Source organism: Lutra lutra, chromosome 14 (genome assembly GCF_902655055.1).
Source record: "Lutra lutra chromosome 14, mLutLut1.2, whole genome shotgun sequence".
Taxonomy (NCBI): Eukaryota; Metazoa; Chordata; class Mammalia; order Carnivora; family Mustelidae; genus Lutra; species Lutra lutra.
Genome location: NC_062291.1, coordinates 29101513 through 29122557, shown reverse-complemented (window position 1 = coordinate 29122557; position 21045 = coordinate 29101513). Strand labels below are relative to the sequence as shown.

The following is a 21045-nucleotide window of genomic DNA, read 5'->3' as shown; positions in this document are numbered from 1 at the left end:
ATTAAAAATGTCAGGGGCTTAGCCTAAGCCATACTGAGGCCTTGGCTACATATACCACTAGAAAGTAGAGGAGCCTGAAGAAAGTAGAATGGGACCTTGTGAAACTAAACCGGTTTTTCACAGAAATGCCAGATAATCTGATGTACAAAGTCTAATGCAAGCCAGATTGAACAGGTATCTATGAGGATGGAGAGATAAAGATCATTCAGAAAGAGAATCAGCATCAAATACACCCTTTAACAGTGAACATGGGCAGTAAATGTAGTTGGGATACCAAATACCAGATATAGAGGAAAGGGCTGAGAACTCTCAACATGTCTGGGGAGGGGGGGGTTCATTTTCTACTCCTGTAGCTCACTTAACTCATTTTTTTTTAACTTGCCTGACAAAACCCAACTCAAAAAGTCCTTTTTTCCCTAGGTACCCAAATTGGAAAGGAAGAAGTAAAATTATCATTTTTCACAGATGACAAGATCTTATATTTAGAAAACCCTAAGGGTCTCTCTTTCTCTCTCTCTCTCTCTCTCTCTGTTTCTCTCTTACACACACACACACACACACACACACACACACACACACACACACACACACACACACTATTAAGAGCTAATGAGCAAAGCTGACAAAATGCAGAGTACCAACTCAACACACAAAACCAGTGCATTTCTATATACTGACAGTAAATAATCTGAAATGGAAATTAAGAAAGCAGTTCTACTTGGAATTGCATCACAAAAAATAAAATGCTTGGAAATAATTTTAACCAAGTAAGGGGCTGATTTATATACTGACAACTATAAAAAAAAATGCTGGAAGAAATTAAAGAAGACTTTACTAAATGGAAGGAAATTTTGTTTATGGATTATAAGACTTAACTAACAGTAAGATAAAACTATTATTACCTAAAGCAATTTGCAGATTCAATGCAATCCTTCTCAAAATCCCAACAATGATTTTGCAGATATAGGTCAAACACATCTTAAATTCATATGGAATCTAAGGCTACCTCAGCTAGCTTAAACAATCTTGAAAAAGAACAACAAAGTGGGAGGATTCACATTTCCTAGTTTCAAAAATTATAAACTCTAATAATCAAATCAGTATGGAACTGGCATAAAACCAGACTTACAGAATTATAGGCCAATGGAATAGACTAGATGGCTCAGACATAAACCTGTGCATATCAGGCTTACTTTATTTTATTATGCTTCACTTTATAGCAGTTCACAGATATTGTGTTCTTATTTTTATGTTTTTATTTAATTTATTTTTATTTTTATTTTTTTTACAAATTGGAGGTTTAGGGGAACGCTGAATCAAACAAATCTATTGCCACTATTTTTCTAGTGGCATTTGCTCACTTGGTGACTGTGTCATCTTTTGGTAATTCTCACAATTTCTCAAACTTTTTTTAATATTATATTTGTTGTGGTGATCTGTGATCAAGGATATTTGACGTTACTAGTTGTAGTTGTTTTGGGGTACCACAATGCCCTATATGTCATCTTATATAGATGACAAAGTTAATTGATAAATGTGTCTGTTCTGACTGCTACACAGACTGGCCTTTCCTCTGACTCTCTCCCTCTTCTCAGCCATTCCTATCCCCTGATATGCAACAATATCTAAATTAGGCCAATTGATTGATAGCCATACCATGGCCACTAAGTTCAAGTGAAAAGGAGAGTTGCACATTTTTCACTTTATATAAAAAATGTTTAAGCTTATGGAGAAATACATGTCAAAAGTCAAGATAAGCCAAAAATTGGCCTCTTGTGCCAAGTAGTTAGCCAAGTTGTGGATGCAAAGGAAAAGTTCTTGAAGGAAATTAGAAGTCCCATTCCGATGAACACATAAATGACAGAAAGTAAAACAGCCTTATTGCTGATAAGGAGAAAGTTTGAGTAGTCTGGATAGATCAAAATGATTACAATGTTTGTTTAAGCCAAAACTTAATCCAGAGCAAGGCCCGAAGTCTTGTCAATTTTATGAAGGCTGAGAGAAGTGAGGAAGCTACAGGAAAAGTTTTGAAGCTAGCAGAGGTGGTTCATGAGGCTTAAGGAAAGAAGCTGTCTCTATACCATAGAAGTCCAAGGGGAAGCAGCAGATGGTAATGTAGAAGCTGTAGCAAATTATCCTGAAGATTGAGCTTAGACTATTCATTAAGGTGGCTATACTCAACAACAAATTTTCAATGTAGACAAAACAACCCTATATTGGAAGTAGATGTCATCTAGGACTTTCATAGTTAGAGAGGAGACGTCAATGCCAGACTTCAAAGTTTCAAAGACAGGCTGACTCTCTTGTTAGGGGCTAATGCAGCTGGTGACTAAGTTGAAGCTCATGCTTATTTACCATCCCCCAAATCCTCAGACCCTTAAGAATTATGCTAACATGTTCTGTAAATGGAGCAACAAAGCCTGGATGACAGTATATCTGCTTACAACATGATTTACTGAATATTTAAAATCCATTGTTGAGAACTACTCAGGACAAAAGATTCCTTTCAAAATATTACTGCCCACTGGCAAAGCACCTGGTCATGCAGAGCTGTGGTGAAGATATACAGTGATAATAACATTGTTTTCATCTCTGCTAACACAACCATTCGGTAGCCCATGGATCAAGGAATAATCTCAACATTGAAGTCTTACTAAGAAATATGTTTCATAAGGCTCTAGCTGCCATAAATAATGATTTCTCTGATGGATCTGGGCAAAGTAAATTGAAAACCTTCTGAAAAGAATTTACCATTTGAGGGACGCCTGGGTGGCTCAGTTGGTTAAGCAGCTGCCTTCGGCTCAGGTCATGATCCCAACGTCCTGGGATCGAGTCCCACATCGGGCTCCTTGCTTGGCAGGGAGCCTGCTTCTCCCTCTGCCTCTGCCTGCCATTCTGTCTGCCTGTGCTCGCTCTCTCTCCCTCTCTCTCTGACAAATTAAAAAAAAAAAAAATCTTAAAAAAAAAAAAAAGAATTTACCATTTGAGATACCATTAAGAATATTTGTGATTCATAGGAAGAGGTCAAATACCAACATTAACAGAGTTTGAAAGAAGTTGATTCCAGCCCTCATGAATGAATTTTAGGGGTTCAAGACCTCAGAGAAGGCAGTTAGTACAGATGTGATAGAAATAACAAGAGAACTAGAATTAGAAGTGGAGCATGAAGATAGCACTTGTTGCTTATTTTTTTCTTTCTTTAACTTTAAAAAAATTAATTCTAGTATAGTTAATATACAGTTATATTAGTTAGAGGTATAAAGTATATTGATTCAGCAATTCTATACATTACTCAGCGCTCATCATGATAAGTGTACTCTTATTCCTCTTTACCTATTTACCCATCCTTCTACCCACCCCCTCTGGTAATCCTCAGTTTGTTCTCTATAATTAGGAGTCTTTTTTGGTTTGTCTCTATTTTGTTTGTTCATTTGTTTTATTTCTTAAATTCTCACATAGGAGTGAAATCATATGGTATTTGTTTTTCTCTAACTTATTTCACTTAGCATTATACCCTCTAAATCCATCCATGTTGTTGTAAATGGTCAGCTTTCATTCTTTTTTATGGCTTTTTTGTGGCTCATTAATATTCCATTGTGTGTATATATATTATACCTTCTTTATCCATTCATCTCTTGATAGAAACTTGGGTTGTTTCCATAATTTAACTATTGTAATGCTACAATAAACATGGCGGGGGGCATATATCTTTTCGAATTAGTGTTTTCATATTCTTTGGGTAAATACTCAGTAGTGGAATTACTAGGTCATATGATAATTCTGTTTTAATCTTTTGTGGAACCTCCATATTGTTTTCCACAGAGGTTGGACCAGTTCCCATACCCACCAACTATGCACAAGAGTTCCTTTTTCAAATAAGTTACTTCTTATGGATGACCAAAGAAAGTAGTTTCTTGAGATGGAGTCTACTCTTGGTGAAGATTCTGTGAATATTGTTGAAATGAAAACAAAAGACTTAGAATATTACATAAATTTAGTTGGTAAAGCAGTGACAGGGTTTGAGAGGATTGACCCCAATTTTAAAAAATATCCTACAGTGGGTAGGTCTATCAAACAGCATCACATTCTACAGATAAATTTTTCATGAAAGGAAGAGTCCATTTATGGACTCTTGTTGTCTTATTTTAAGAGATTGATATAGTTACCTCAACCTTCAGCACCTACCACCCTGATCTTTCAATCAGCCAAAAACATCAAGCAAGACCTTCTATCAGCAAAAACATTATGACTCACTGAAAGCTTAGATAATGGTGAGAATTTTTAAACAATATTTTGTTTTATCTTATTTTTTGAAAGAGAGAGAGCGTGAATGGGGGAAAGGGCAGAGGGAGAAGCAGGGAGCACTGATGCAGGGATGCCATTGAACAGGGAACTTGATGCAGGACTAGATCCCAGGACCGTAGGATCATGACCTGAGCTGAAGGCAGACATTTAAGGACTGAGCCACCCAGGCACCTCTTTAGCAATATTTTATAATTAAGGCATGTACATGGGTTTTGTTTTGTTTTTTTAGAGATAATGCTACTGAACACTTACACTATAGTATAAGTAGTTCTATTCTTTGCACTGGAAAAAAAATATTATACTTGTTTTATTGTGGTTTTCTGGAACAGAATCTGTAATATCTCCGATGTATGCTTATATGGTTAAATGGTTTTTGACAAGGATGCTAAGACCTTTCAATGGATAAAAAGCAGTCTTGAACAAATAGTACTGGGAAAACTGAATATCCACATGTGAAAGAATGAAGTTGGGCGATACCTGGGTGACTCATTCGGTTATGTGTCTGCCTTCAGTTCAGGTCATGACCCCGGGACGCTGGGATAGAGACCCACACTGGGCTTCTTGCAGGGAGCCTGCTTCTGTGCATGCATGCTCTCTCTTTCTCAATCTCTCTCTCTCTGACAATAAAGTAATAAAATCTTAAAAAAATGAAGTTGGACCTTATATTGCACCATGTACAAAAGTGAGTTAAAAATGGATCTAAGGCCTTAATATAACAGCCGAAACTGCAGAATTCAAGAAAACATAGGACAGAAACTTCATGATATTAAGTTTGGTAATGATTCCTTGCATATCAGACCAAGAACACAGGAAAGTAAAGAAAAAATAGATCAATTAAGCTTTATTAAATGAAAAACTTTTGTGCAGCAGAGGACACTACCAAGGGAACAAAGAGGCAAACCATAGAATGGGAGAAAATATTTGTAAATCATATATCTGAAAAGAGTTTAATATAAAAAAAAATTTAAAAATCCCTAAAACTCAACAACAACAAAAGAATTCAATTTAAAAAGAAGCAAATGTTCTGAATAGGTACTTTTTCCAAAGAAGATATACAAATGTCCAATAAGCCTAAGGAAAGGTGTTTAACATCATTAGTCATTGGGAAAATAAAATCAAAACCACAATGAGATACCACTTCGCACCCATTATGAAAGATATATTTTTTTAAAAAGACAGAAAATAAGTATTGGCAAAGATGAGGAGAAAATGGAACTTTTGTGCTTTGTGAGAAAGTAAGACCTACAGCCATTGTGGAAAATAGTATAGTAATTCTCATAAAAATTGAATATAAAATTATCATGTGATTCAGCAACTTTATTACTGGGTATATACTTAAAATACTTGAAAGGCAAGACTCGACCACATATTTATGAATCAGTGTACATAGTAGCATTATTCACAATAACCAAAAGTGGAAAAAAAAACAATTTTCATCAATAGAAAATAAGCAAAATATGGTATGTACATATGGTGGAATACTATCCAGCCTTAAAAAGAAATGAAGTTTTGACACATTCCTCAACATGGATGAACCTTGAGGATATTATATGAGGAAAAGCTAGACACAAGAGGTCAAATATCATGATTCCTCTTTAATGAGGTACCTAGAATAATAGAATAGTCAAATTTGTAGAGAAGAGAAAGTAGACTAGGGTGTTTTAGGGACAGTTTATAAATATAGTAATAACTATGACTGACATGCTTAGTGTACCAAGAAGCAAAGATGAATACAACACAGTCCTACCTATGAAAGAGGCTCATATGAAGTAGACATGTGTAGAAACATTCATGCAATACCATAAGTATTTCATTATATGAACAAACGGCTTTTAAAACACAGAATACAATTTAGTTATCTTGTTATAGGGAATAGGACAGGTTTCACAGTACATAGTAACATTTCAGCAGGTTTTTAGAGATAGGAAATATTTCCTCAGATGGACCAGAGCAGAAAAATAAATGGAACAAGGATGTTAAGGAAGTTTCAGTTGTAAAGGCAAAACCATAGTGGTGTAAAGATATATTGTATCACCAGGAAATGGAGCTTAAGACAGTATGGCTGGAATATAGGCTAAAATGGGGGTTGGGGGGTAATTTTTTCAACACACTGAACTGTAGGTAAGAGCCTGCTTGTGGAGGTTTTTAGACTATGATTTGGAATGAAATGGAATTCAGATTTTATTTTTAGTCCACTAAGATTCTACCAAAGGTTATCAGCAAGAGAGGGTCACTTCCTCATTTGAGAAAGAAATGTGCTTGTAGCAAGGAGAATGGCCTGGAGTAAAACTGGAATTAGCTAACTCTTTAGGAGGTCACTAAAATAGTCCTGTTAAGATGTAATAAGCTCCTGTAGTTAAAGAGACTCTTTCAGACATGAGCTGACTAGGGGATTCACAGGTTCAGGGGTGGTTCTGACAGATACACATCTCAACCATAACCTGAAGGAGAATGCTTCAGAAAGCAACATAATGTATTTAATTCACTTTTAGTTATGCATGAAGAGGATTTAAGAACTGTCTTTTTGCAGTGCCTGGGTGGCTCAGTGGGTTAAGTAAGCCTCTGCCTTTGGCTCAGGTCATGATCTCGGGGTCCTGGGATTGAGCCCCACATTGGGCTCCTTCCTCAGCGGGGAGCTTGCTCCTCCCTCTCTCTGCCTGCCTCTCTGCCTACTTGTGATCTCTCTCTCTCTCTCTGTCAAATAAATAAATAAATCTTAAAAACAAAAACAAACTGTCTTTTTACCATCCCCCCCCCCCCAGAAATATAGCTAAAATGCTAGGAGTGTGACATTCAAATGAAGATTTCTTCTGCCTTACATAAGGTTAGCACATCTTCTGAATTTTATCTGCTTTTAGATTTAAGCTAAATATTGGGAGAGTCAAGTAGGATACAGTTTTCTCATAGTGTGCACTGTTGAATCAGATAAATTGGATCAGAAGCAAAACTGAAAATGTCCTTAGAAAATATAGCCTGTCTCATATTCATGACTCCATATTTCCACCGAGGGTTCCACACCAGTATGCCTCTCTGTGAAGACATAATTTCAGCACAACCACATGTGTACACAGTTGTCCAATTGCAGGGACAATGAAACACCAGAGACCAGAGCCTTTGCAGTTTACACAAACGTACATTGTAAGTTAATAGGTTAATAAAATTCTAAAACTAAAGTCAAAGAATATTGCACAGTGGTTATTTCTAAAAGCAGTGTGTGTTTCCTTAAAATTCAATGTGTTCCTCTTTCATAAAAAAATAAATAAAAGGAGAGAATATCAGCATAATATTTTTAAGCAACCATTTCCTCCCCTCCTCTACTTCTAATAATTCGTTGGAAGTCATTTAAGTAAGGTGCAGCTGTTAGGTTACTGAGCAGAAAATGTTTCTTTTTTATTCTTATTGCCATCATATTTTGGTGAAATCTGAATCCTGTATCCAATATTCTGCTACACCATCGACTCCTGTTTTCCAAATCCAAAAGCTGTTTTAGTCTCATTATTCTTGACTCTCCTACAGCATTTATCCTTTCAACAAGGTGTTCTTCCTCATCTCTTCAATACCTTTGTTTTCTGCCTCCTTCTTGATGATTCCTTTTCTCATCTTTATCACTTGCAGTTTGCATTTTCCTTCTATATGTTGGAACTTCCCAAAGGTATATTCTCTTCTTCTTACTATTGCCTTGATTTTCTTCCAACTCTTATTACTGTCTCCTCTCTGCTGAACATTCCCTAGGAAGTAATGTTAGGCGCTGCCTTGCCATTGTGCATGTTATTGCCCCTTCCTAAAGGGATATCACCTTATACTAATTTCCTACTTATTTTTCAGATTCGAGGCCTTTGGAAACCTTTCCCATGTGTTATAGGGCATCTTGTGATACTTTTACAATAGCCTCCATGTTAAAGCTTTTATATATATATGGCATTGGTTCTCAGAATCAGAGTGCCAGGCCAGTAACTTCACTGTTACCAGTGAACTTGTTGGAAATGCCAATTATGAGGTCCCAAAGCACATCAGCTGAATTAGAAACTCTAGGGTGTGGCTCAGGAATTTGTGTTTTAACAAGCCCTCAAAATGATTCTGATACAGGCTAGTCTGAGAATCACTGGAGTATTACAATTGTCTGGCTTTTGGCTGAGTTCCCTACTTGATTATGGGCTGTTTTAGAAACTATGATGGACTTTCAGGGTGCCTGGGTGGTTCAGTCGGCTCAGTGCCAACTTTTGGTTTCAGCTCAGGTCGTGATCTCAGGATCTTGGGGTGGAGCCTTACATGGGGCTCTGTGCTCAGCAGGGAGTCTGCTTGAGATTCTCACTCTCTGCCCATCCCCCTGCTCCTGCTGGTGAACTCCCTCTCTCTCTCTTTCAAATACAAAAATAAAATCTTGGGGCATCTGGGTGGCTCAGTGGGTTAAGACTCTGCTTTTGGATCAGGTCATGATCCTAGGGTCCTGGGATTGAGACCCACATTGGGCTCTCCGCTCAGTGGAGGGCCTGCTTCCCCCTCACCCTCTGCCTGCTTCTTTGCCTACTTGTGATTTCTCTCTCTGTCAAATAAATAAATAAAATAAATAAATCTTAAAAAAATAAATAATATCTTGAAGAAGAAGAGGAGGAGGAGGAGGGGGAGGGGAGGGGAAGGGGAGAGGAGGAGGGGGAGGAGGAGGAGAAGGGGGAGGAGGAGGAAGAAGAAGAAGAAACAACAACAACAAACATGGTGGAATCTTTTTAAAAGTGATGTCAGTTGCCAGTGTAGAATCTGCTACATTATTGCTACATAAAACTAATTTCTTTCACTTCATGGACAAATACATGGGTAAATAAATGACAACTTTTTTATGAGGTCCAATTCTTTATCTCAGGTAACTGTGGCTTGTGGGAGAGCCTAATCACTTCAAAGCCAACCTAATAGGAAAGTTGATACCTAACACCCCTCCTCAACACTGTCCTCCCAAACAATTGAACATGTTTGTTTCTCTGATCCTGACTGACTTTTTTTTAACTCTCTGAACTCTCCTTTTCCAACAATGCTAAGATCATTTTCCCCATTACTGATGGAAATACCTTAGTAATCATCTTTCCTTGAAGAATAGCTTCATTTATTCTGAGTATACAACTAAAAGGTTTACCACAAAAAATCTGAAGAATTCAGCTACACACACTAATAAATAAAAAGCACTGGAAATTCCACCCCTCTGAGAGAACCAATGTTAATTGGTGCATGTATTCATTTAACTTTTATCCCTAGCATATTTGCATTTCAGTGTTTGCTGTGGAGCATAATATTTTGTAATCTACTGTTATTGCACTATGTTGTATGTATTTTCATGTCCTTAGAAGGTAATTTTCCACAGATTTCTTAATGGCTGCATGATATTTTGGCAGTAATTGACCTATCCTCATCCTTCCTTAATTAATTGGAAGTTCTATCAAAACCTTTTAATTACCTCCACCCTTGCTGTCCAGGCTCCATCTTACTCCCAGAAGCTCTTGCAGTAGCCTCCATTGCCAGATGAATTCTTCTAAAATTTAGTTCTGAGCAAATTGCTTGAAAGTCATAATGACTCCCCAGTGCCTTCCAAATAAGGGCACTGTCCTGAGCAGGACCACCAAGTACTCCTGTTGATTTCTTTTGTACACCCAGTCTCTAGATAAGACTGCTCACCATTCTCACAGCATTTCCTCTGTTTACTCTCCTTTTGAATTTTGCCTCTTCTCTGTCCCATCATTCTTTTTCAATAGCGATTTAACCTAAATGGCCAATTTAGTGGGAGGCCGTACTGCAATCACCAACTTCCTACCCTCACCACCGCTTCATTCCTTATCCCCCTTCTTATATATTTTTCTCCTTGGTTCTTAAAACTATCTAACAGATCATATATTTTGCTTATTTAACTTGTTAATTGCCTCTGTGCTGTAACTGTAATAAAGGTTCCATGAAAGCAATGATTTTTGCTTCTGTCTTGTTTATTGCTATATCCTTAGAATCTAGAACAATGCTTAATACATGAGAAGCAATCAGAATATATTTGAGGTACTGAACAAATGAATGAAATAATTAATTAGCTAGTTAATTAATAATGAATATTCACTTGTAAAATTCTACAAGACCTCAGGGAAGCCAAAGCTCTTATTCCAGTGCTTTGTGTATATTCACATTGTACAATGTGAATTCAAATGACTAGTTAACATGTTACTCTTCCTTGAAATCTTTCTTTAAAGCTTCTATCTAAAGACAATTGACCATTATTTGTGGTTATGACATGTATTGCATACTGAACTGAGTTATATGTTGCCCTTCCCATTGAGTAATAAAGAAGTTCCTTACAGGCAGAGACCAATTATCTTTGTAGCTCTTGCAGTTCTTAGTGCATTGATACTCAATAAATAGCTCTAAAAATAATTAAATTATTGCCACAAATAAAATTAAATTCTTACCAAAAGTGAAGAGGGAGTTACAAGGGGATTTTTGCCATTTTCCCTGTTGTTAAAGATATATGTATTTTCTATTTTAAAGAATAGCTGTTATCTCCACAATTATAACTATTTCCAAAGAAATCACTATGTGAACATTCTACATCTTTGCAGATCATTAATGCTGCACTTGCGCTGGCGGCAAGACCCAAAAGTCAAGTGGTCAAAAAAACCATGGAAATGTATAAGCACACGTGGGAGAATCATATCCATGTCCTCACCGAAGCTGTAGATGACATTACAAGCATTGATGACTTCCTTGCTGTATCTGGTATGTTTTTGATCTTTTAATCTATATATTTAATCTTGTCAATTCTCTGAAATAGGATAATTCTGAATATAATTAATTTTATGCAGTATAATGAGATTCTTGTTAATGATCATCTTTCTTAAAGCAAAGTATTGCTATTTGTCATCTACTCTAGGATAATAAGCCTCAAGCTTGCAGTCTTCACAACTCAACAATTTACATTGTGTCTCTAAAAGAAACTCCTATTCATAGACAAAGCATAATTGAAAATAGTAGCTGGAAATCTTAGACATTTTCTAGATTTTTGAATAAATAATCATTTTCCCCTTTAATATTCATATATCTTTTGATTTCTCTGTACTTCTTTTCCAACAGAATTTTTCTCCACTAGAAAATTTAGATAGATAGATAGACACACAGGAAAACTCTTCATTGATTTGAGATAGAATATGTACTTCAGCTTCCAGTATATGTATTTGAATTTTGGTGATCTAAATAATCAAATAAGTCTAAACATCTGACTACATCAGTTACAGATGGGCTTGAAATTTCATGTCAAACCTACATGATTCTTTTATCACAGAATAGAATAGCATCCCATAGGATTATGAAATTACTCTCAGAAGCATAACTCTGGTTTTGATTATATTGTTATAACAGCAAAGAACTAAATACTTCTAAATCTTTTTTTTTTTTAATTTTCTTAAAAATTAAGCTTCATATTATAATAAATTACATTTTGGGGAAACTGGTTGTCTCAGTCGGAGGATCATGCAACTTGATCTCAGGGTTTTGAGTTTGAGTTCCATGCTGGGTATAGAGATTACTTAAATGAAAACTTTAGGGTGTCTGGATGGCTCTTCAGTTAAATGCCTGCTTTCAGCTCAGGTCATGATTCTAGGGTCTTATGATTGAGTCCCTCATTGGGCTCCCTGCTCAGAAGGGAGCTTGCTTCTCCCTTTGTCTCTGCCCCTCTCCCTGCTCATCCATGTTTTCTCTATCTCCATCTCTTTCCAATAAACAAAATTAAAAATAAAATATTTTTTTAAATTATTTTTTATTAACATATAATGTATTATTTGCCCCAGGGGTACAGGTCTGTGAATCATCAGGCTTACACACTCACAGCACTCACCATATCACATACCCTTCCCAATGTCCATAACCCAACCATCCTCTCCATACCCGCTCTCCCCAGCAACCCTCAGTTTGTTTTGTGAAATTAAGAGTCTCTTGTGGTTTGTCTCTCTCCCAATCCCATCTTGTTTCATTTATTTCTTCCCTCACCCCAACAACACCCCACTCTGCCTCTCAAATTCCTCATATCAGGGAGATCATATTTATAATTATCTTTCTTTGATTGATGTATTTCACTCAGCATAATACCCTCTAGTTCCAACCATGTCTTTGCAAATGGCAAGATTTTATTTCTTTTGATGGCTGCATAGTATTCCATATATATATATATATATGAGAGAGAGAGAGAGAGTATTCCATATATATACACACATACATCCTCTTTATCTATTCATCTGTTCATGGACATCTAGGTTCTTTCCATAGTTTGGCTATTGCAGACATTGCTGCTGTAAACATTCAGGTGCACATGCCCTTTCAGATCACTACATTTGTATCTTTAGGGTAAATACCCAGTAGTGCGATTGCTGGGTCCTAGGGTAGCTCTATTTTCAACTTTTTGAGGAACCTCCATACTGTTTTCCAGAGTGGAACCAGCTTGCATTCAACCAACAATGTAGGAGGGTTCCCCTTTTTCCACATCCTCTACAACATCTGTCATTTCCTGACTGGTTAATTTAAGTCATTCTGACTGGCATAAGGTGGTATCTCATTGTGGTTTTGATTTCTATTTCCCTGATGTCAAATGATGTTGAGCACTTTTCATGTGTCTGTTGCCCATCTGGATGTCTTCTTTGCAGAAATGTCTGTTCATGTCTTCTGCCCATTTCTTGATTAGATTATTTGTTCTTTGGGTGTTGAGTTTGCTAAGTTCTTTATAGATTTTGGATACTAGCCCTTTATCTGATATGTCATTTGCGAATATTTTCTCCCATTCTGTCAGTTGTCGTTTGGTTTTGTTAACTATTTCCTTTGTTTTGCAAAAGCTTTTGATCTTGATGAAGCCCCAATAGTTCATTTTTGCCCTTGCTTCCCTTGACTTTGGCAATGTTCCTAGGAAGAAGTTGCTGTGGCTGAGGTCAAAGAGGTTGCTGCCTGTGTTCTCCTCAAGGATTTTGATGAATTCCTTTCTCACATTAAGGTCCTTCATCCATTTTGAGTCTATTTTCATGTGTGGTGTAAGGAAATGATCCAGTTTCATTTTTCTGCATGTGGCTGTCCAATTTTCCCAACACCATTTGTTGAAGAGACTGTCTTTTTTCCATTGGACATTCTTTCCTGCTTTGTCAAAGATTAGTTGACCATAAGGTTGAGGGTCTATTTCTGGGCTTTCTATTCTGTTCCATTGATCCATGTGTCTGTTTTTGTGCCAATACCATGCTGTCTTGATGATGACAGCATTGTAATAGAGCTTGAAGTCTGGAATTGTGATGCCACCAACTTTGGCTTTCTTTTTCAACCTTCCTTTGGCTATTTGAGGTGTTTTCTGGTTCCATATAAATTTTAGGATTATTTGTTCCATTTCTTTGGAAAAAAAAAATAAAAGATGGTATATTGATAGGGATTGCAGTAAACGTGTAGATTGCTTTAGGTAGCATAGACATTTTCACAATATTTGTTCTTCCAATCCAGGATCATGGAACATTTTTCCATTTCTTTGTGTCTTCCTCAATTTCTTTCATGAGTACTTTATAGTTTTCGGAGTACAGATTTTTTGCCTCTTTGGTTACGTTTATTCCTAGGTATCTTATATTTTGGGTGCAGTTGTAAACGGGATTGACTCCTTAATTTCTCTTTCTTCTGTCTTGTTGTTGGTGTATAGAAATACAGCTGATTTCTGTGCATTGATTTTATATTTGACACTTTACTGAATTCCTCTACAGGTCCTAGCAGATTTGGAGGGGAGTCTTCTGGGTTTGCCACATAAAGTATCATATCATCTGCAAAGAGTGATAGTCTGACCTCTTCTTTGCCAATTTGGATGCCTTTAATTCTTTTTGTTGTCTGATTGCTTAGGCTAGGACTTCTAGTACTATGTTGAATAGCAGTGGTGATAATGGACATCCATGCCGTGTTCCTGACCTAAGTGGAAAAGCTCTCAGTTTTTCTCCATTGAGAACGATATTCGCTGCGGGTTTTTCATAGATGGCTTTGATGATATTGAGGTATGTACGCTCTATCCCTACACTTTGAAGAGTTTTTATCAAGAAAAAATTCTGTACTTGTCAAATGCTTTTTCAGCATCTATTGAGAGTATCATGTGGTTCTTGTTCTTTCTTTTATTAATGCATTGTATCACATTGATTGATTTGTGGATCTTGAAACAACCTTGTAGCCCTGGAATAAATCCCACTTGGTCATGGTGAATAATCCTCCTAATGTACTGTTAGATCCTATTGGTTAGTATTTTGGTGAGAATTTTCACATCTGTGTTCATCAAGGATATTGGTCTGTGATTCTCTTTTTTGATGGGTTCTTTTTCTGGTTTTTGGATCAAGGTAATGCTGGCCTCATAAAATGAGTTTGGAAGATTTCCTTCCACTTCTGTTTTTTTGGAACAGTTTCAGGAGAATAGGAATTAATTCTTCTTTAAATATTTGTAGGATTCCCCTGGGAAATGTTTTGGCCCTGGGCTCTTGTTTGTTGGGAGATTTTTGATGATTGCTTCAATCTCCTTACTGGTTATAGGTCTGTTCAGGTTTTCTCTTTCTACCTGGTTCAGTTGTGGTAGTTTATATGTCACTAGGAATGCATCCATTTCTTCCAGACTGTCAAATTTGCTGGCATATAGTTGCTCATAATATGTTCTTATAACTGTTTGTATTTCTTTGGTGTTGGTTGTGATCTCTCCTCTTTCATTCATGATTTTGTTTATTTGGGTCCTTTCTCTTTTCTTTTCGATAAGTCTGGCCAGGGGTTTATCAATCTTATTCTTTCAAAGAACCAGATCCTAGTTTCATTGATTTGTTATACTGTTGTTTTGGTTTCTATTTCATTGATTTCTGCTCTGATCTTTATTATTTCTCTTCTCCTGCTGGGTTTAGGCTTTGTTTGTTGTTCTTTCTCCAGCTCTTTTAGGTGTAGGGTTAGGTTGTGTATTTGAGAACTTTCTTGTTTCTTGAGAAAGGCTTGTATCGCTATATATTTTCCTCTCAGGACTGTCTTTGCTGTGTCCCACAGATTTTGAACAGTTTTGTTTTTATTTTCATTTGTTTCCATGATTTTTTTCAATTCTTCTTTAATTTCCTGGTTGACCCATTCATTCTTTAAGAGGATGCTCTTTAGCCTCCATGTATTTGGGTTCTTTCCAAATTTCCTATTGTGACTGAGTTCTAGCTTCAGAGCACTGTGGTCTGAAAATATGCAGGGAATGATCCCAATCTTTTGATACTGGTTGAGACCTGATTTGTGACCCAGGATGTGATCTATTCTAGAGAAGTTCCATGTGCAGTAGAGAAAAATGTGTATTCTGTTGCTTTGGGATAGAATGTTCTGAATATATCTGTGATGTCTATCTGGTCCAGTGTATCATTTAAGGCCTTTATTTCCTTGTTGATCTTTTGCTTGGATGATCTATCCATTTCAGTGAGGGGGGTGTTAAAGTCCCTGACTATTATTGTATAATTGTCTATGTGTTTCTTTGATTTTGTTATTAATTGGTTTATATAGTTGGCTGCTCCCATGTTGGGGGCACAGATATTTAATATGTTAGATCTTCTTGTTGGACAGACCCTTTGAGTATAATATAGTGTCCTTCCTCATCTTTTATTATAGTCTTTGGCTTAAAATCTAATTTATGTGATATAAGGATTGCCACCCCAGCTTTCTTTTGATGTGCATTAACATGAGACATTGTTTTCCACACACTCACTTTAAATCTGGAGGTATCTTTTGGTCTAAAATGAGTTTCTTATAGACAGCATATTGATTTTTTTTAATCCATTCTGATACCCTGTGTCTTTTGATTGGGGCATTTAGCCTATTTACATTCAGGGTAACTATTGAGAGATATGATATTAGTGCCATTGTATTGCCTGTAAGATGACTGTTACTGTATATTGTCTCTGTTCCTTTCTGGTGTACTACTTTTAGGCTCTCTCTTTGCTTAGAGGACCCCTTTCCATATTTCCTATAGAGCTGGTTTGGTGCTTACAAATTCTTTTAGTTTTTGTTTGTCCTGGAAACTTTTTATCTCTCCTTCTATTTTCAATGATAGCCTAGCTGGATACAGTATTCTTGGCTGCATGTTTTTCCCATTTAGTGTTCTGAATATATCATGCCAGTTTTTTCTGGCCTGCCCAGGTCTCTGTGGATAAGTCTGCTGCCAATCTAATATTTTTACCATTGTATGTTACAGACTTCTTGTCCAGGGCTGCTTTCAGGGTTTTCTCTTTGTTACTAAGACTTGTAACTTTTACTATTAGATGATGGGGCATGGACCTATTCTTATTGATTTTGAGGTGAGTTATCTGCACCCCCTGGATTTTGATGCTTGTTCCCTTTGCCATTGTAGGGAAATTCTTTACAATAATTCTCTCCAATATACCTTCTGCTCCCCTCTCTCTTTCTTCTTCTTTTGGAATCCCAATTATTCTAATGTTTCGTCTTATGGTATCGCTTATCTCTCTAATTCTCCCGTTGTGGTCCAGAAGTCGTTTGTCTCTCTTTTGCTCAGCTTCTTTATTCTCTATCATTTGGTCTTCTTTATCACTAATACTCTCTTTTGCCTCATTTATCCTAGCAATAAGAGCCTCCATGTTTTATTGTGCCTCATTAATAGCTTTTTAAATTTTAGCTTGGTTAGATTTTAGTTCTTTTATTTCTCCAGAAAGGGCTTTTATTTCTCCAGACAGGGTTTCTCTAATATCTTCCATGCCTTTTTGGAGCCCAGCTAGCACCTTGAGAATCGTCATTCTGAACTCTAGATATGACATATTACTAATGTCTGTATTGATTAGATCCCTAGACTTTGGTACTGACTCTTGTTCTTTTTTTTTTGTGGTGAGTTTTTCCATCTTGTCATTTTATCCAGATAAAAATATGTGAAGGAGAGAACAAAATATTAAAAGTGTGGTAAGACCCCAGAAAAATGTGTGTTAACGAAATCAGAAGAGAGCCCAAATTGTGGGGGGAAGTAAGGGGCTAAAAAGAAGTTCAAAAAAAAATTAAAAAAGAAAAGAAAAAGAAAATATAGGTATTAGACTGGTGAATAGAACAGAACCACCCACTTAATTTTGGGAGTACTTTGGTCTCTTAGAAGAAACTACCTCCCCAATTTTTTTTTTTAAGATTTTTTTTATTTATTTGAAAGACAGATCACAAGTAGGCAGAGAGGCAGGCAGAGAGAGAGAGGGAAGCAGGCTTCCTGCTGAGCAGAGAGCCCGATTCGGGACTCGATCCTAGCACCCTGGGATCATGACCTGAGCCGAAAGGCAGAGGCTTTAACCCACTGAGCCACCCAGGCACCCCTCCCAAAATTTTAAAGGAAGGAAAATGCATGTGTATATGTATATACATATATATACACACAAAAATAAGGGTAAACACAATGAAGGGATGGAATATGACTGTAAATATGAAAATTTTTAAAAAGTCTAAAAAAGGGTTGATAAGATAAGTTGGTTGGGAAAAGGAAGAAAAAGAAAGTGGAGAAAATTTTCTCAGGCTGGAGAATAGAACAAAGACCTGTGCTAGATTTAGGGTATATTTTGATCTATTAAAAGAAGTATCCCAAAATTTTTTAGAAAAAAAAAAACCTATATGTATACAAAAAATAAGGTTAAATACATTGAAGGATAAAATATGACTATAATAATGAAGGTTTGAAAATACTTTTTTAGAAATATATTGTTAAGATAAACTAGTTAAAAAATGTTAAAAGAGGAAAGAAGAAGAGTTAAAAAAATTAGAATAAGAAAGAAAATAAAATTTAAAAATTTTAATTTTCCAAAACTAAAGTTTCATGGGGAGAAAACCATGAATTCCATGCATTGCTTTCCCCTAGCTCTGGAGTTCTCCTGTTCTCCTTGATCAGTGAGCTTGGTTTTGGCTGGATGTTCCTTCTGATTTTCTGGGGGAGGGGCCTGTTATAGTGATTCTCAAATCTCTTTGCCCGAGGTGGAATTGCACTACCCTTGCCAGGGGCCAGGCTAAGAAATCTGCTTGAGTTTGGTCTCAGGAGTTTTTTGTTCCCTGAACATTTTCTGTAGAGCTCTGGAGGACGGGAATGAAAATGGCAGCCTCCCAATCTCTGGCCCAAAGGAGCTGAGAGCTCGGGTCCCCACTCCTCAGTGTGGTCTCAGAGAAAAGTGGTCAATCACTCCCATCTCCCTGGTCTCCAGCCATGCTCTGGGCTCACTGGGCCTGTGACTGTTTCTGTCTCTGGTGTACAGCTCCATTTGGAGTCTCCAAAACTAGCAGGTTCTTGCCTCTAGAGGAGGAAGTTGAGTCTCCCTGGATCTCCCACTTCTGGGGTCCCTACTCAAAGAGCAGTGGTCTGGCTGTGCCACTGATCACAGTTTAAGGTAACCCCGAGCTGAGAGCTCACTCCTTGGCTCTGTCTCTATAGTCAGCTTTCCCACTCTGATACCTAGGAGCTCTGCCAAACTCAGACACCCTCGATCTTTCAGTGACCCCACGGGTCCTGAGACCACACTGTCCCTGCAAGGGCTCCACCCTGCTTAGCTTTTGGAGCGATATCCCTCAGTGGAGCAGACTTCTAAAAGTTCTAATTTTGTGCTCTGCTGCTTCACCATTTGCCGGGAGTCGGCCCCTCCCCCTGAAGTCTATCTTCCTGTTGCTTCAGATTCACTTCTCCACACATCTTACCTTTCAGAAAGTGGTTGATTTTCTGTTCCTAGAATTACTATTCTTTTCTTCGATCTTCTGTTGAGTTTGTAGGTGTTCAGGATGGTTTGATAACCAGCTGAACTCCTGCTACCTGATGTCATTTCAGTCCACTACTCCTCCTCCATCTTGCCTCTCGTCCAAAAAATAAAATCTTTAAAAAATATATTTTTTCCTTTTTTTTAAAGAGACTGGAATGAGATATTATTTTTTATAAAATGCATATTCATATGAATTTCTAACATCATTTTATCTTTTAAAAATTTCCTGATATAGTCATAGTGTGTCTAACTTGTGGAACTTACTACTTTCATGCATGTATATATTCTCATCTTAAATGATAGTTCTGGAAACCTGGTGTATTTTCATGATACATTAATGAATGAAAATGTGTGGGAATTATTTTAAAATTGTTTTATTTCTGGGGAGCTGGAAACTTTGAAACTAATAGAAAATGTATGGGTAAAAATGTTAATATCCCTTGATCCCACGATTCAGAAATAATAATTGATATCTGATTTATTTCCATCCAAATTTACATATATATAGCTATATGTATAGCCATATATATATATATATATAAATTTATGTTTTTAAATAATTATGTCATGAGGTTTATAATGAATATTTGGCTGAATTTTCCCACATCATTATACATGCTTCAAAAAAAAAACTGCTCTTCTTTCATTAACATTTAGGTGAATTATAATTTTAAATAGTATAAACAATGCTGTTTATGCATATTTTTGTCTATTTGCCCCCCTCTTAGTATAGATTTTGTGTGTATGTGTGTTCAATCAACATCATACATTGGGGCACTCTTTGGTTAATTACTAAATGCTAGATTTTATTTTTTAATTGTCTCTTTTTGTTACAAAACAAAGAAACCTGCTCACACAACTCTCTGTAAAGGCAGTTTATTATAGTTACACTAATGACACAATAGGGAGAGGCTCCTGAACACCTATGAGCAAGAACTATAATTGGCCTGCCCTTGCATGATTAGAGCTATAGGAGCCCTGAGATCTGAGCAAGTCCAGCAGGTCCTTAGAGCAGGAGCTCATGCTTTTTCTTTTCCATCCTGGATTAACCTGACCTCCCAACCTTCTTAGTCTGCTACTTTTTTGTGAACAGCTTTAACACTTCAGCACGTTTTGCCTATACATAACAGAGAACTCATATGGAAGTTCCCATCTAGACTTACTCCCCAAGCATGCCAAAGGACTTGGATAGGAATAGTCAAGATATGTGAGGAATAGTATTTTATCACTAACATTGTTTAGAATTGTCAGTACAGGGTAATAATTAAAAAGTGGATTAATATTTAATGTGCTTCAGTATTGCTTTAAAATTCTCCTTAGATATCGCACTCCATTATTTTCTAGACCCAGGGTGAATTTTTCCTATTTTCTTGTCCTTTGGATGTGCTAGCTAATAGCAGTCTAAGGTTATTAATGATCTGTGTAGACATCTCTGGATTCTCTTGACCTTCCCTCATGGTTACATCTCAGAGCTTACATCTCAAAGCATTGTACAGTACCATCTAAAGCAGAAAACAAGGTAGCTTGTTGGCTTCAAGTTATCAGGAGGAAATCTTTCCCGGGTGACCTCCATCTGATTTCTCTTATGCCTCATAGCTCAAAACTTATTCCTGTACCTACACTTGAACCAACTGCTGGCAAAAGGAAATGGGATTTCCATGATAAGCTTAGAATGGTGATAAATGGCTAAAAATTGACTGGGGGCCAAAGTAAATGGTAGTTCTAATTGTAGCACTTCCTTTGTAGTATTTATGAATACTGTCACTTTGGCAGGTTTTAAGCTATTGATGTGATGTCACTGAAGAGATGCATAAAAAACAACTCTTGTGAGTTGGTATAACAGATCTAGCAGACTACTGGTCTTAGACCAGTCATAATTCAACCTTTCTGACTAATTACTTTCAATCCAAACAAAATCAGAGGTTTTATGAGCAGAAAAGAATGGAAAATGGCTCTTGACTAGCCACAAAAGATGTTTACCTCAGGCAATCCTTTC

The 21045-nt window shown here is 36.8% G+C and overlaps 1 protein-coding gene across 4 annotated transcripts in view; it reads left to right on the top strand.

The window, feature by feature from the left end:
- The window catches only part of CTNNA3 (catenin alpha 3), a 1776580-nt gene that overhangs the window by 1200902 nt on the left and 554633 nt on the right, over window positions 1-21045 (top strand). For all 4 annotated transcript variants that reach the window (XM_047701796.1, XM_047701794.1, XM_047701795.1 and 1 more), the window contains exon 11: window positions 10890-11046. In XM_047701796.1, coding sequence (XP_047557752.1) covers window positions 10890-11046 — 157 coding nt within the window. The remainder of the gene's footprint in view (window positions 1-10889; window positions 11047-21045) is intronic.